Raw genomic sequence first — 12,984 nt, forward strand, 5'->3', positions numbered from 1 at the left:
CATTACGTTTATTTTTAAAGTTATATCGGAATCATATACATTTTTAAGCATACCCTTCATAAATCATAACTATCAAAAAGTAAGTATATACATATATCCTAATTCTAAGACAAAATCTATCTTCTATTTCTGTGGGATGTATGGATTTAAAGTTACGATATCATAATAATAAAACCATTTTTGAGTTATTCAAGTGGGAGGAAAATTTACATACTATAGTGTTCATCTTTCAAGTCTGCAACGATTTCATATTTGGTTGTCCATATTTATATAAAAAAAAAATATTTGGTTCTTTATGTATCAATGATTTGATATTTTTGGACATTTTCTTCAGTTTATCTTTAGTCCGTCAGTTAAGGTAGTCATGGGCACACTGTTTGATTCCGTTAGTTTTAACGGATAATTAACAGAAATGACTAAAAACGTTGGGTTTTTGAAACACGAGAGACCAAATGTGTTTTTCTTTTAATATGAAGGATGAAATGTGAAATCGTTGCAAACTTGAGAGATGAAAATTGTAAATTTACACACCAACGAATACTTTTTTTACCTGGTTGGCTTGACTTAATTTCGTTAGTCACTGTAAGAAAATAAAAATAAAATAAAATAATTGGGTGAAGAAATTTATGAACCCAATCCTTGGAACAATTAATTGTTGTAATTTGGTACAATTTATAGATAAAATTACTCACCCACTTTCTTATAAACAGATATAGAAGTTACCCATTTCGTCTATAAATTCACACCAGCTTGCAAGTTGTAGCAAGAATTTATCAACCTAATCAAATTTACATGCGCTAACACGCATCATTAATCATTATATATATTGGTTACTAGTATTATATATACATATACACTTCAACCTTTTTGCATAACCAACCAAATATATATATATATATATATATATATATATATATATATATATATATATATATATATATATATATATATATATATATATATATATGGATTCCGGTGGTTTTCCGGTGACTGTAAAATGGAGTGAGGTGGTAGCCGTCGTGCTGCCGCTGCAGGAGCACTGGCTGCCGATGTCCAACCTGGACTTGCTCCTCCCGCCGCTGGACTTTGGAATATTCTTCTGCTACAAGAAAAGGAGCGGAGAAAATCAAGAAGACGGAGATCTGATCTCGCCGGAAAGCATGGCGGCGGTGCTTAAGAAGGCACTGTCTCAGGCGCTAGTTTCCTTCTTCCCGTTGGCCGGAGAAATCGTGCATAACCGCCACGGCGAGCCGGAGATTCTCTGCAACAACCGCGGGGTGGATTTTAGTTACGCATATGCTGATGTGGAGCTGAAAGACGTCGACCTTTACCGGCCGGATTTATCTGTTCATGGGAAACTTGTTCCTGTTAAAATGCATGGTGTGCTCTCTGTTCAGGTAAATTTTGAAAACATTATCTTTTATGGGATAAATTAGGGTTGAATTAAATTTTAGGGGTTTTTAGAAAATTTTAAAATAGTATAGGGGTCTTATTGCAATTTTTTCAAAGAAAATACCAGTTTCAACCTTTAATTCAACCGTTGACCGTTATTTCTACGTGCTCCACCAAATCGCGCACGGATTCCTCGCACTTCACTAAATCGCGCGTGATTGAATACGGTGCTGACACTGATAGGGCTTGGAAGGCACGCTAATGTCAGGCCCGTGGCCGCCACTTGTGCATCACGCGCTCTTCTGTCTCTCTCTATTTTTTTTATACTTTCGCGTGCGCGAATCAAGGCACGCAATTGGCAGAATGCGCGGAGCCCACGCGCGCGTGCTGTGCACGCGCTCACCCTAGCTATCTTTTTTTTTTTTTAATATTTTCGGGCGCGCGAACCGAGTCGCACGATTGACATAATGTGCTGCGCCCATGCGCGCGTGTTGTGCACGCGCTCACCCTACTTTGTTTTGTTTGCGCGAAGCAAGGCGTGCGCGAATGGGGACTCGCGCATTGACAATGAACAATTGGTACTTTGAGTGATGATTTTAGACTGAATGTTGGTATTTCTGATACCACCAATGGGGTTGGTACTGTTTAACATTGTCATTGATTTTGGACAGAATGTTGGTTTTACAGTGTCTAAAATGTATCTATTGAAGAAGGGTTTTTTTGCCGTGGTTGTGATTATTCAAACAAGCGAGAGTTTTTCCGTAATTTAAACTTATCTCAAGATCGTAATTTGCCCGTAATATCTTAAACATTGAGATAAGACGATAATAACAGAATATTTTAATTACGATGACAAAGTTATGGGATAAAATTATTTATTAATTAATTATTCTGTATGCCAAACAACTGAAAAAGCGCAGGTGACGGAGCTGAAATGCGGCGGACTATTCGTCGGATGCACTTTCGACCACCGTGCGGCGGACGCCCACTCCGCCAACATGTTCCTCACTGCTTGGGCGGAGATTGCTCGGTCAAAACCAATCACGCTTCTCCCCTCATTCCGCCGCTCGATCTTCAACCCCCGCCGCCCTCCACAACCGCATAAATCACTAGAAAAAATCTACGCGCCGCTGTTGACCATGCCACCGCCGCCGTCCGCCAACGATACCGATCAGCTGACGAGCCGAATCTACTACATTAAATCCAACGAAATCGATCGGCTCCATTCGCAATCCAGCCACAACGGCAACAGAAGAAGCAAAATCGAATCCTTCAGCGCATTTCTCTGGAAAGCCATAGCCGCCGCCGCCGGCGGCGGCGATCGCTCCAAGGTGGTAAAATTAGGGATCGTGGTCGACGGAAGAGCGAGGCTTAGCGGCGAAACGGCGTCGCTGGAGCGCTATTTCGGCAACGTCCTCTCGATTCCGTACGTCGAATCGAGTGTCGGCGAGCTCAAAACGGCGTCGCTCAATGAGTTGGCGGATGTTGTGCACGAATGCGTGGCGGAGAATTCCACGGCGGAGCACTTCCTGGCGCTGATTGACTGGGTGGAGTTGCGACGGCCGAATCCGGCGGTGGTGAAGGTGTACTGTAGAGATGAAAACAATGAGGCGGCGGTTGTTGTGTCGTCGGGTCAGAGGTTTCGGGTCGGAGAAATGGATTTCGGGTGGGGCGGGCCGGAATTCGGGTCGTACCATTTCCCGTGGGGAGGTGAAACTGGGTACGTGATGCCAATGCCGAGCGCGAGTGGGAATGGGGATTGGATCGTGTACATGCATCTTATGAAGAAGCAACTGGATTTCGTTGAGGCACGTGCTCCTCACGTGTTCAGGCCTTTCACATTAATTTAATTTAATTTTCATCGTATATAAGCAATTTATTTAATTTTATTTTCACATTATTGTGTTTATGTATGCCTAAATGGGTTTCAAGTCATAAAACATAATAATTTCTGGGCAAATTACGGTCACCCTAAGAGGTATGACCAAATTACGAGAAAAAAAAACTCTGTTGTTTGAGTAATTATAGTCACTTCCCTTTTAAATATTTTTACATAAAATTTATGTAATTCGATTATTTATCGAAACAAAACGTATATTCAGTTCGGTAAACGGTATTAAATGTTGGCGTACTGAAATTTTGGTTTGATTTTACTAATTTAACACCCCAAAATTTATCTCTGGAGAGGTATTTTCGTAAGATAATACATAGGTGAGGGGTGACTATAATTACGCAAATAGACGGGAGGTTTCGTAATTTGACCATAACTGAAGGGACCTATTTGCCCAAATTATTTTAATAGCATAATAATATTGGGCCATGTAAACATGTTGAAAATAGATACAGAAATGTCAATTTGTATTGTTGGGTTTTGACAAAGCCCACATAGATTAAAACCTGGGTTGGGCCGTTATTATTTTGTTTTTGTTTTTTTTTTAGATAAAAAAATCGGGATATTGCCTTCAAATAAATGGAACTTAAGAATAAAAAAAGTTATTTGGAAAAATGTTTTAAACAAATAGAAAGAGCAATCATTGAACGAAATCTTTTGATTGGCTGAACAGCCTGTATCCAAAAGAGAGAGAGAGAGAGAGCGGTGATTATTTTAATATATTTTGAGAATCACATATGTATATTATTACTATTTTATTTTCTTTGCATGTCCACAAAATTTGTATATTCCTACACTTTTCGATTTCGTAGATGCTACATGCGGTGAATATATCGGCTGATCTCGAATATTTGATCTACATATAGTAACACACAGACACATATGTATATTTGTTTAGTAAATAAGTATTTATATAAATATGTAATTTAAGATCAATCGGTGTATTATGTCAAATGTAGTATCTCATAGACCAGCATATAAACGATAATTAAATCTCATTGCTTTACAGAATAGATGCAAAATTTATTATATCCAATGAAAATGATATATATATATATATATATTTTTTTTTTGCCTTCCTTATCAATTAAGCTAAGCATATTCTTCTTTAATTCGATAATTCATATTCCGAAAAGAAAAAAAGTAAAAATAATAGAGATATTCCCAAAAGAAAAGGAGGGAATAAAAGGTCTTTAATAATTCAAAAACTAAAATTCACAATTGACCAAAACGCGGTTTGAATTTTAGATAGTTTTTGTAAGAAAGAACGTGAAATAGTGTAAATGTAGGTCCCTTTTCTGATCTGTCAAACCAATATCTCATGCATACAGACAAACAGCAAAAAGTCTCTCTCTCTCTCTCTCTCTCTCTCTCTCTCTCTTATTTTTCTCTAATTACTACTAACTAATATTGATTAGTGCATTCTTTTTAACAAAAAAATCCGCAATCAAGTATATAAATCTAACGTGTAAACCTACGCTCTCGTATAATAACTTGCAGACTATAACAGACTAACAATGTTGACAAAAAAATTTGAACTTGGATCGATCGACGCAAGCTGCAACTTAGAAGATCAAAGTGCTATTGTTCATTCACTAATTCACCAACCATTATAAATATTTATAACTGCTCACTTTTCTTAAACAAACTACTAATTAATATTTTTATTAGTATTTTTCATGTTCTGCAGTTCTTAACATGAAAGTGTGGCATTTTCCCTTTTGGATATATGTGTGTATTTATACAAATACTATCTAATATATATATATATATATATATATATATATATATATATATATATATATATATATATATATATATATATATATATATATATATATATATATATATATATATATATATATATATATATATAGCTGGTCTCCATTAATATGGCCAACGAGCTACTCCTTTATTTTTTCACCTGTCCCTCCAAAAACAAATAATGTTATGACAACATGCTCCCGTGTTCTGAATGATTCTCTTGAATTTTATTTTTTTTGCAAATTATTTTTTCAACATCACATACAATCTTTTGTTTTATTGTGCTAATAATTATATGTAATAAATTGGAAGTATTTTTCCAATTTACCGGTTACTGAACATATGATTCATAATTTTACATGTAAGTAAATATCATAGAACGGTGCCAAACTTTTGTTTCTCGAATAAGACATTGGCGAAATCCAATTTGCACATACTATGCTGCATCAGATGAAATACATCAGATAAATATCTACTATATGTAAAGAACATTTGTGAGTTAATGTCAGATTACGAAGCACCCCCTTATATTTGGGTAACTATAACCACTCCACAATTATGAATCTCGTTACACAAACCATCAATATGGTGTCAAATTCAATATAAGCTTCTAGATTATGTGCAATGTTCTCTAGTTTGTACTCGTTTTGTACAAAAATTTAGTTTTTGATGCACCACGATTTGATATTTAAAGTCAAGAGACACATCTTATCTTATGATCATCTTGTTACAAAATGTAGAGCTCGAACGGGGTAAAACGGGTAAAAGTTGAAGAATATTCCATATAATCAAGAATGTTCTACTAAGTTTGATACGTGAATATATAAGAAGATTCATAGTTGAGGCAGAAGATTCCGTAATTTAACCTATATTCATTTATTACACATGAAGGTATACGAACACACATATTACTTATTAGTGTATGTTGTATAATAAAATACATTATATTATATTAAATTATATTGTATAATAAAATATAATATAAATAAAATACAGCAAGTAGAAAGAAGAGAGTACACGTTATACATTATTTTTGGCAGCTGGAACCACTCCTCCATGTGCCCCCTTTTAATGTGTTCAATTCACCATTCCCTCTCCTCATTTCATTTCCTCCTCCTCTCATGACTTCTCCCACCACCATCCCACGGCCAATGCCGCCGCCCTCACGGCGGCGCTTCGCCCCTACATTCTCCTTCCTCGTCCTCTCCTTCCTCTTCACCTCACACTTCACCATTGTCGCCGCCGCCGGAGCAGAACCGGATATAAGTAAGCTATCTTTCGAAAACCCTAACCTCCGTCAGGCCTACATTGCGTTGCAAGCATGGAAGCAATCAATTTTCTCCGATCCGTTCAACTTCACTACCGACTGGACCGGTTCAGACGTTTGCTCCTACGGCGGAGTGTTCTGTGCTCCGGCTACTACTAACCCCTCCGTTAAGGTGGTCGCCGGCATTGACCTCAACCACGCCGATATCGCCGGCTTTCTCCCCGAGGAGCTCGGCTTGCTTACAGATCTGGCACTCTTCCACATCAACTCGAACCGGTTCTGCGGAATCGTCCCCCGCAGTTTCAAAAAATTGAAGCTCCTTTTCGAGCTGGATTTGAGCAACAATCGGTTCGTCGGCGGGTTTCCGACGGTGGTGCTCTCTCTACCTTCTCTGAAATTTTTGGATCTCCGGTTTAACGAGTTCGAAGGAGGCGTTCCGTCGCAGGTGTTTGATAAGGATTTGGACGCCATTTTTCTCAACGACAACAGGTTCCAGTTCGGCATACCGGAGAATTTGGGTAATTCGCCGGTGTCGGTTCTGGTTCTGGCGAACAACAATCTCGGAGGTTGTATCCCAGGGAGCATTGGGAAGATGGGGAAGACGCTGAACGAGTTGATTCTGATGAACGACAATTTGACGGGGTGTTTGCCGCCGGAGATTGGGTTGTTGAGGGAGCTGACGGTGTTTGATGTGAGCTTCAATAATTTGCAGGGGCCGCTGCCGGCGGCGATTGGCAGTATGAGGAGCTTGGAGCAGCTGAATGTAGCGCACAACCGACTTACTGGGGAGGTGACCGCCGCCGTGTGCCAGCTGCCGCGGCTGGAGAACTTTACTTACTCGTACAATTATTTCACCAAGGAGGCGGCGCAGTGCGGCAGATTTGGTGGAGCGACGGTGGCAGATGGGGAGGAGAATTGTATTCCGGGTAAGAGTGATCAGAGGTCTGTTAAGGAGTGTTCCTCCGATGCTGCTAAACCCTTTGACTGTAGCAAGTCTAAGTGCGCCGGCAGTAGCGGCGGTGGCGGCGGCGGCGGAGGCTTTACTCCGAATCCGGGTAAGAGGACCCCCGTGACTCAGAAACCTCCTTCCCCTAAGACAGCACGGGGACCTAGACAAAAAATCAACCCTAGACCACCGCCTCCTCCAATGTCCAAGTATTCGCCGTCTGGAAAGTTGCACCCTCCACCTCCACCGCCACCCTCACTCAAGTCTTATCCGCCGCCACCTACTCATAAGGTTTCGCCGGGAACTCGCCTTCCTCCGCCACCACCTAAGACAGAGTACTATTATTCTTCGCCACCATCACCACCTAGCCATAAGTCATCACCCACACACCACCACCAATCGCCGCCACCTCCACCACCTTCTCTGCCACCACCTCCGCGGTCACCGTCACATCCACCAACACCTTACATTTATACATCGCCACCACCACCATCACCGACACCAACACCTTACATTTACACATCGCCACCACCACCATCACCGACACCAACACCTTACATTTACACATCGCCACCACCACCATCATCGACACCAACACCTTACATTTACACATCGCCACCACCACCATCATCGACACCAACACCTTACATTTACACATCGCCACCACCACCATCACCGACACCAACACCTTACTTTTACACATCGCCACCACCACCATCACCGACACCAACACCTTACATTTATACATCGCCACCACCACCATCACCGACACCAACACCTTACATTTATACATCGCCACCACCACCACCACCTTCACCCCCTCCACCATACGTATATTCATCACCTCCTCCACCTTCACAATCACCAACGCCAACACCTTACACTTATTCATCTCCGCCACCACCTTCACCCCTTCCACCATACATATATTCATCACCTCCTCCACCTTCACCATCACCAACGCCAACACCTTACATTTATTCATCGCCACCACCACCTTCACCATCACCTCCTCCACCATACATATATTCGTCACCTCCTCCGCCTTCACCATCCCCGCCACCACCATACGTATACTCATCGCCTCCTCCACCTTCACCATCTCCGCCACCACCGTACATATATTCATCCCCGCCACCCCCTTCACCGTCTCCACCACCACCATATGTATATACATCACCTCCTCCACCCTCATCATCCCCACCACCACCATATATATATTCATCGCCACCACCACCCTCACCCTCCCCACCACCACCATACCTATATACATCACCTCCCCCACCACCACCCTCCCCACCACCACCATACTTATATACATCACCGCCACCACCCTCACCATCCCCACCGCCACCATACAAATACTCATCACCACCACCACCACCGTATGTATATTCATCACCGCCACCTCCATCACATTCCCCACCACCACCATACAAATACTCATCCCCACCACCTCCATCACATTCCCCACCACCACCATACAAATACTCATCCCCACCACCTCCATCACATTCCCCACCACCACCATATAAATACTCATCACCACCACCACCACAAAAAATACCACTGCCTCCAATCACAGGAGTCTCCTACGCATCGCCGCCACCCCCCGTCATTCCATACTACTGATCTCTCTCAGTGCTCTGCTCTAAAACCCTGTCCACTTAATTCCACTGCAGGGAAGCAAACACGCAGACGACAAGTATTTACCCTACAGTTATCGTCTGTGATTCCAAATTCCAGAGCTGCTACTGCCACAGCAATTAGAGTCTAGTCTTAGATTATTATTATTATTTTTTCTTTTTTTCAATTCATTTTCTGCCCTTTTCTTCTTTTTTCCGGAATTAAATTATTTGCGGTGTTCAACGAAGTGTATTGTAGAGAGTGGGATGGATAAGAGGGAGAGGATTAGCAGTGTTCATTGTGTATAAGTACCAAATCAAGAACTCACATTCTTTAGCATGAAGTATTTTCTTGATCTTGCTATATTTCTGAATGGAGTTTTGTATCGCGTTTATCGATCTCGATGCTCTTCGTTTCTTCTTCATATTGCTATATATATATATATTCTTCAAACTCTACATTTATGATATGTAATCTCAATTTACAACGCTGTCGATCTTCAACAAATTGGGCCGTTTAAGTAGCTACTGCAACGAGCAAACCCTCGCAATACATACGTAAAAGGAAGAATTATAGCAATAGCAGAAAAAGAAAAAAAAAAAAAAAACAACACCAAAGATTCAATTGCTATTTTACACTCAAGGATGTATGTATATATATACATATATATACTCACAACTCAGTCTCAAAATAGTACAATTATGGAACCAATACATAACTGAATAAGCTGTTCCCGGTTTTAATTATTCGCACCATTATATACATCAAATAAAAACTTAATCCAAAGTCGGGCACAGAAAATGTGCCACCACTCACATTGTCTAACTCAAGAAACTCCATCGCACACGAGTTTTTCCCTATCTAAAAACAACGTAACATATATATATAATAAATAATCTACTCCCAATAAACACCAAAAACGCAACAACGTCACATTTTAATCTTACCCACAAACCAAATTATTTAAAAAAAGAGCAATCCAAAAAGCTGAGGGCGCGTTTTTTTTTTTTTCTTTTCGAAATTCTTTAGTACCAGTCTGACATCATCATGACATCATCCGAAGCGTATGACAATGCACGAAATATCATCTTTACTTTTTCTTGCCAAAGCCTCTGCGGTTAAACGCTTAGCCGCTGCTTGAGGGTCCTTTACGTGTTTTACCATATCCACTGCTTCTTGATTATTCATCACCTAAATTATTAATTAAAACAAATAAAATACATCGCGTACCGTTCAATTCGATTGCTGAGAAAGAAAAAAAAAAGGACGATCAAGAAAATAATAATAATAAAAAAAAAAAACAATTACCTTCCATAAACCATCACTTGCTAATATAACAAACTGCGTATTCGAGTCAATGCGTACGTTACATACATCAGGCTCCGAACTCAAATGTGCTTTAAGGTTTTCGTCTCCAAACGCACGTGCGACGGCGAGCTGGCCGTTTACACGAGGGACGTCTCCTGAAATAAGGAGTCTTTAGTTTTCATGGTATCGTATCAAAAAGAAATCACCACAATAAATGCTATTGCCTCGTTTGGTTACATAGATCGGATTAATTATGATACGATTGAATTGTAATTATTTCTTAATTCTTACCAACTAACTAACTAATTTGTTATTAAGATACTCAGTTCACTGTATCAGATTCTAGTATTATTAAAAATAGTTAAAATATATTAAATGCGACTTCTCAATAACATCTCTAACTAAACAATAACTATATCGTAATTTTTTTAAGTTTATGAATAAAATCGTCAATTCAACTTAATAGTGTCAACCGAACAAGACACGTGTCTAACCAAATTTATGCGAGAAAAATCTTTTGAAGAATAAATTAATTACCGGGAAGAGTGGTCACGAAACCACCCTGCTTCTCGATCCTCCGCCTCTCAACGTGTGGCTCGTGGTCAACGGAAAGCTGTTCTGGAACTCCGTTCCTGCAAATCACAGCCCTCGAATCTCCAATATTTGCCACCCATAAATCTTTTCCATCTATAACAATTGCAGTTACTGCAGTCGAGCCACCTGGCCCCAATTGCAGGGAGTTTTCTAGTATAAGTTTGTCGGTCGAACGGTAAGCGTTCTTTATAGCAGCCTTCGGATCCTCCCAAAAATTAGGCTGCACATATAATAAAACAAAAATTACGCAACGAAATAAAGAGGCGAGCAGATAACTATATAACTGTCACATGGCAAGAAATTAACAGGATAGATAAAAACAAGGCGCATTAAAAAAAAAAAAAAATTAACTCCGTTTTGAAACTGTTCCGATTATGGATGTGCGTATGACTACTATTAACATGTAACTCGACAAACTTTCTACAGCTATTCCATCTTCACATCTATCGAACCTCATTCGGGCATTTATTCGAACAGATCACATACACATCACATAAGTATTATTATCAACCAGTTTCTGAAAAAAACCATGAGTTCTAAGTTTCGATTCTATGCAAAAACAACATGGATACACAAAATAAAAAGCCGAAAACAAAAACCTCATCAAGTATGTTGTTGAAGAGGTTATCCTTTAAATAACTGGGTACGCGATCGCCTAAGTGGCCATCGAAAATGGCAAACAAACCGAGAACATGACCCTTCTTTTTTCGATACTCTGCGAAATGGTAATCCTCCATGTCATGACCTGATTTACCTTCAACCAAGTGGAATCCATGGCAGACCTTATTCGTATTCGACGAAGACTTATATTCACTCTTCCCTTTCCCACTATCCGGCGAAGATCCATCTATACAAGCAACTTTCTACAAACCCCACAAAATTAAATCAATTAAAATCAGTTGGTGCTGTAATTAATTAATTAATTAACTAATTATCAATTTGAAATTTGATGCTACAGTTGACTAATTTTGTGATCAAAGGTTTTAGGGTTTTGAAGAAAAGTAGTTTGAGTACCTTGATCATGCCGAGAACGCTGAAGCCTTGCTTCTTCTCCATCTCTCTCTGAACTTGAAAACTAGTAATTATTAATCATATAAAATTCAAATTACAAAAAAAAAATAAAAAAAATTTGCTTACTAAATAAATCAAGAAAAAAGGAACAGTTTTTTTTCTTGAACTAATTAATTTTTTTGACGACGAAAATAAGTCGGAGGGCGGAAGTCTTTTTTGGTACGGCGGCTGAATATGAAATGGGGAAGATGATGGTTTTAGTCTGCGGATGGTATTTCAAGAAGATTCATGGAAATTTCTTGTTTGTTTCTCCCACGTATATTTCTTTTTTGTTTACTTGACACCAACAATAACTTTTTTTTTTTTCTTTTTTGGCATTTAATTAAGGGTGTATTATGAAAAAGCCCCCTGAACTTTGGTTGAATTATGAAAAATACCCTCACCTATTCGTAATTATTAAAATTTCCCTGATGTTTGTTTTCCGTCTTGCACTGATCACCTTACGATGTGATTTTTTTTATAGATTTGTTTTTTTATTTTAGAGAATATTTTCCATAAAATACCGATTTTACCCTTACATAGAACATATTGAAAGTAGCCATGTACATATGTTTAATAAATGACTATGTACGCTATGGTGGTTCATATTAGTAATCCAGAAAGTGTAGTGACATAACAATGTGATGTTGCGGAAAATAAATGTATACCAAGGCCACCTACAGTTGAGAAACTGTTTTTAGAGGTAGAATCGGAATATTCCCTAAAGTAAAAACAATTCTGAGAAAAAATAGACCATAATAGGGTTGGTGTAAGTTGAAAACAAATATCGGGAAATTTTGGCAATTACAGATAGGTGGGTGCGTTTTTTTGTAATTCAACCTAAAATTCGAGGGATATTTTGTAATTTAAACTTAAATTAATTAATTTTTTTTATTTACAAAATAAACTAAAATAAAATTGGTGGAGTTGTGATGTGGGGTGCAAAGAATTGATGAAAGTTGGTTGACGAATTCAAAGTCCAACCTTTCTAATGCGTGTTTCTCCATTTCTGACTGGTGTTATTTAATTCCCTTTGTAAAGTGGGCCTTACATTATATATTATTGAGATTTTAAATAATAATCCCCTTTTTAAGGGTTAATTTCATTTTGGACCTCTATTTTTGTTTAGACTTTTTATTATAATAT

The 12,984-nt window shown here is 39.0% G+C and overlaps 3 protein-coding genes across 12 annotated transcripts; 2 read left to right on the forward strand and 1 right to left on the reverse strand.

Annotated features, from left to right (window-relative positions):
• The first annotated feature begins 963 nt into the window (after positions 1-963).
• Positions 964-3,419, forward strand: LOC105970804 (coniferyl alcohol acyltransferase). Its single transcript, XM_012995629.2, has 2 exons — positions 964-1,397; positions 2,313-3,419. The coding sequence occupies exons 1-2, from the start codon at positions 966-968 to the stop codon at positions 3,240-3,242; spliced, it is 1,362 nt and encodes a 453-aa protein (XP_012851083.2). The 5' UTR covers positions 964-965; the 3' UTR covers positions 3,243-3,419.
• Positions 3,420-6,063: 2,644 nt separating this feature from the next.
• LOC105970805 (uncharacterized) lies at positions 6,064-9,284 on the forward strand. 10 transcript variants are annotated; one of them, XM_088824189.1, is made up of 3 exons: positions 6,064-7,813; positions 7,898-7,948; positions 8,033-9,284. In XM_088824189.1, exons 1-3 carry the CDS (start codon positions 6,169-6,171, stop codon positions 8,890-8,892), a joined length of 2,556 nt encoding a protein of 851 aa, XP_088680315.1. In that variant the 5' UTR covers positions 6,064-6,168; the 3' UTR covers positions 8,893-9,284. The 10 variants fall into 10 exon arrangements, with proteins under 10 accessions (XP_088680315.1, XP_088680316.1, XP_088680313.1 ...); XM_088824190.1 differs by having other exon boundaries at positions 6,064-7,768; XM_088824187.1 differs by having other exon boundaries at positions 6,064-8,137; positions 8,225-9,284.
• Positions 9,285-9,501: 217 nt separating this feature from the next.
• LOC105971010 (putative protein phosphatase 2C 44) lies at positions 9,502-12,151 on the reverse strand. The gene is made up of 5 exons (XM_012995855.2): positions 11,803-12,151; positions 11,388-11,651; positions 10,732-11,008; positions 10,195-10,349; positions 9,502-10,077 (listed from the first exon to the last, which is right to left on the reverse strand). Exons 1-5 carry the CDS (start codon positions 11,842-11,844, stop codon positions 9,940-9,942), a joined length of 876 nt encoding a protein of 291 aa, XP_012851309.1. The 5' UTR covers positions 11,845-12,151; the 3' UTR covers positions 9,502-9,939.
• Between the last annotated feature and the right edge of the window lie 833 nt (positions 12,152-12,984).

Source organism: Erythranthe guttata, chromosome 10 (genome assembly GCF_056151865.1).
Source record: "Erythranthe guttata isolate IM_541 chromosome 10, IM_541, whole genome shotgun sequence".
NCBI classification, from domain to species: domain Eukaryota; kingdom Viridiplantae; phylum Streptophyta; class Magnoliopsida; order Lamiales; family Phrymaceae; genus Erythranthe; species Erythranthe guttata.

Coding starts and splice junctions, on each gene's coding strand:
- LOC105970804 (XM_012995629.2), top strand. CDS start 966: ATGGATTCCGGTGGTTTTCCGGTGACTGTAAAATGGAGTGAGGTGGTA. Junction 1,398..2,312: donor ATGGTGTGCTCTCTGTTCAG/GTAAATTTTGAA, acceptor GAAAAAGCGCAG/GTGACGGAGCTGAAATGCGG.
- LOC105970805 (XM_088824181.1), top strand. CDS start 6,169: ATGACTTCTCCCACCACCATCCCACGGCCAATGCCGCCGCCCTCACGG. Junction 7,994..8,032: donor ACCATCACCGACACCAACAC/CTTACATTTATA, acceptor CATCACCGACAC/CAACACCTTACATTTATACA.
- LOC105971010 (XM_012995855.2), bottom strand. CDS start 11,844: ATGGAGAAGAAGCAAGGCTTCAGCGTTCTCGGCATGATCAAG. Junction 11,009..11,387: donor TCAACAACATACTTGATGAG/GTTTTTGTTTTC, acceptor TTATATGTGCAG/CCTAATTTTTGGGAGGATCC. Junction 10,078..10,194: donor CAAGTGATGGTTTATGGAAG/GTAATTGTTTTT, acceptor TTAATAATTTAG/GTGATGAATAATCAAGAAGC.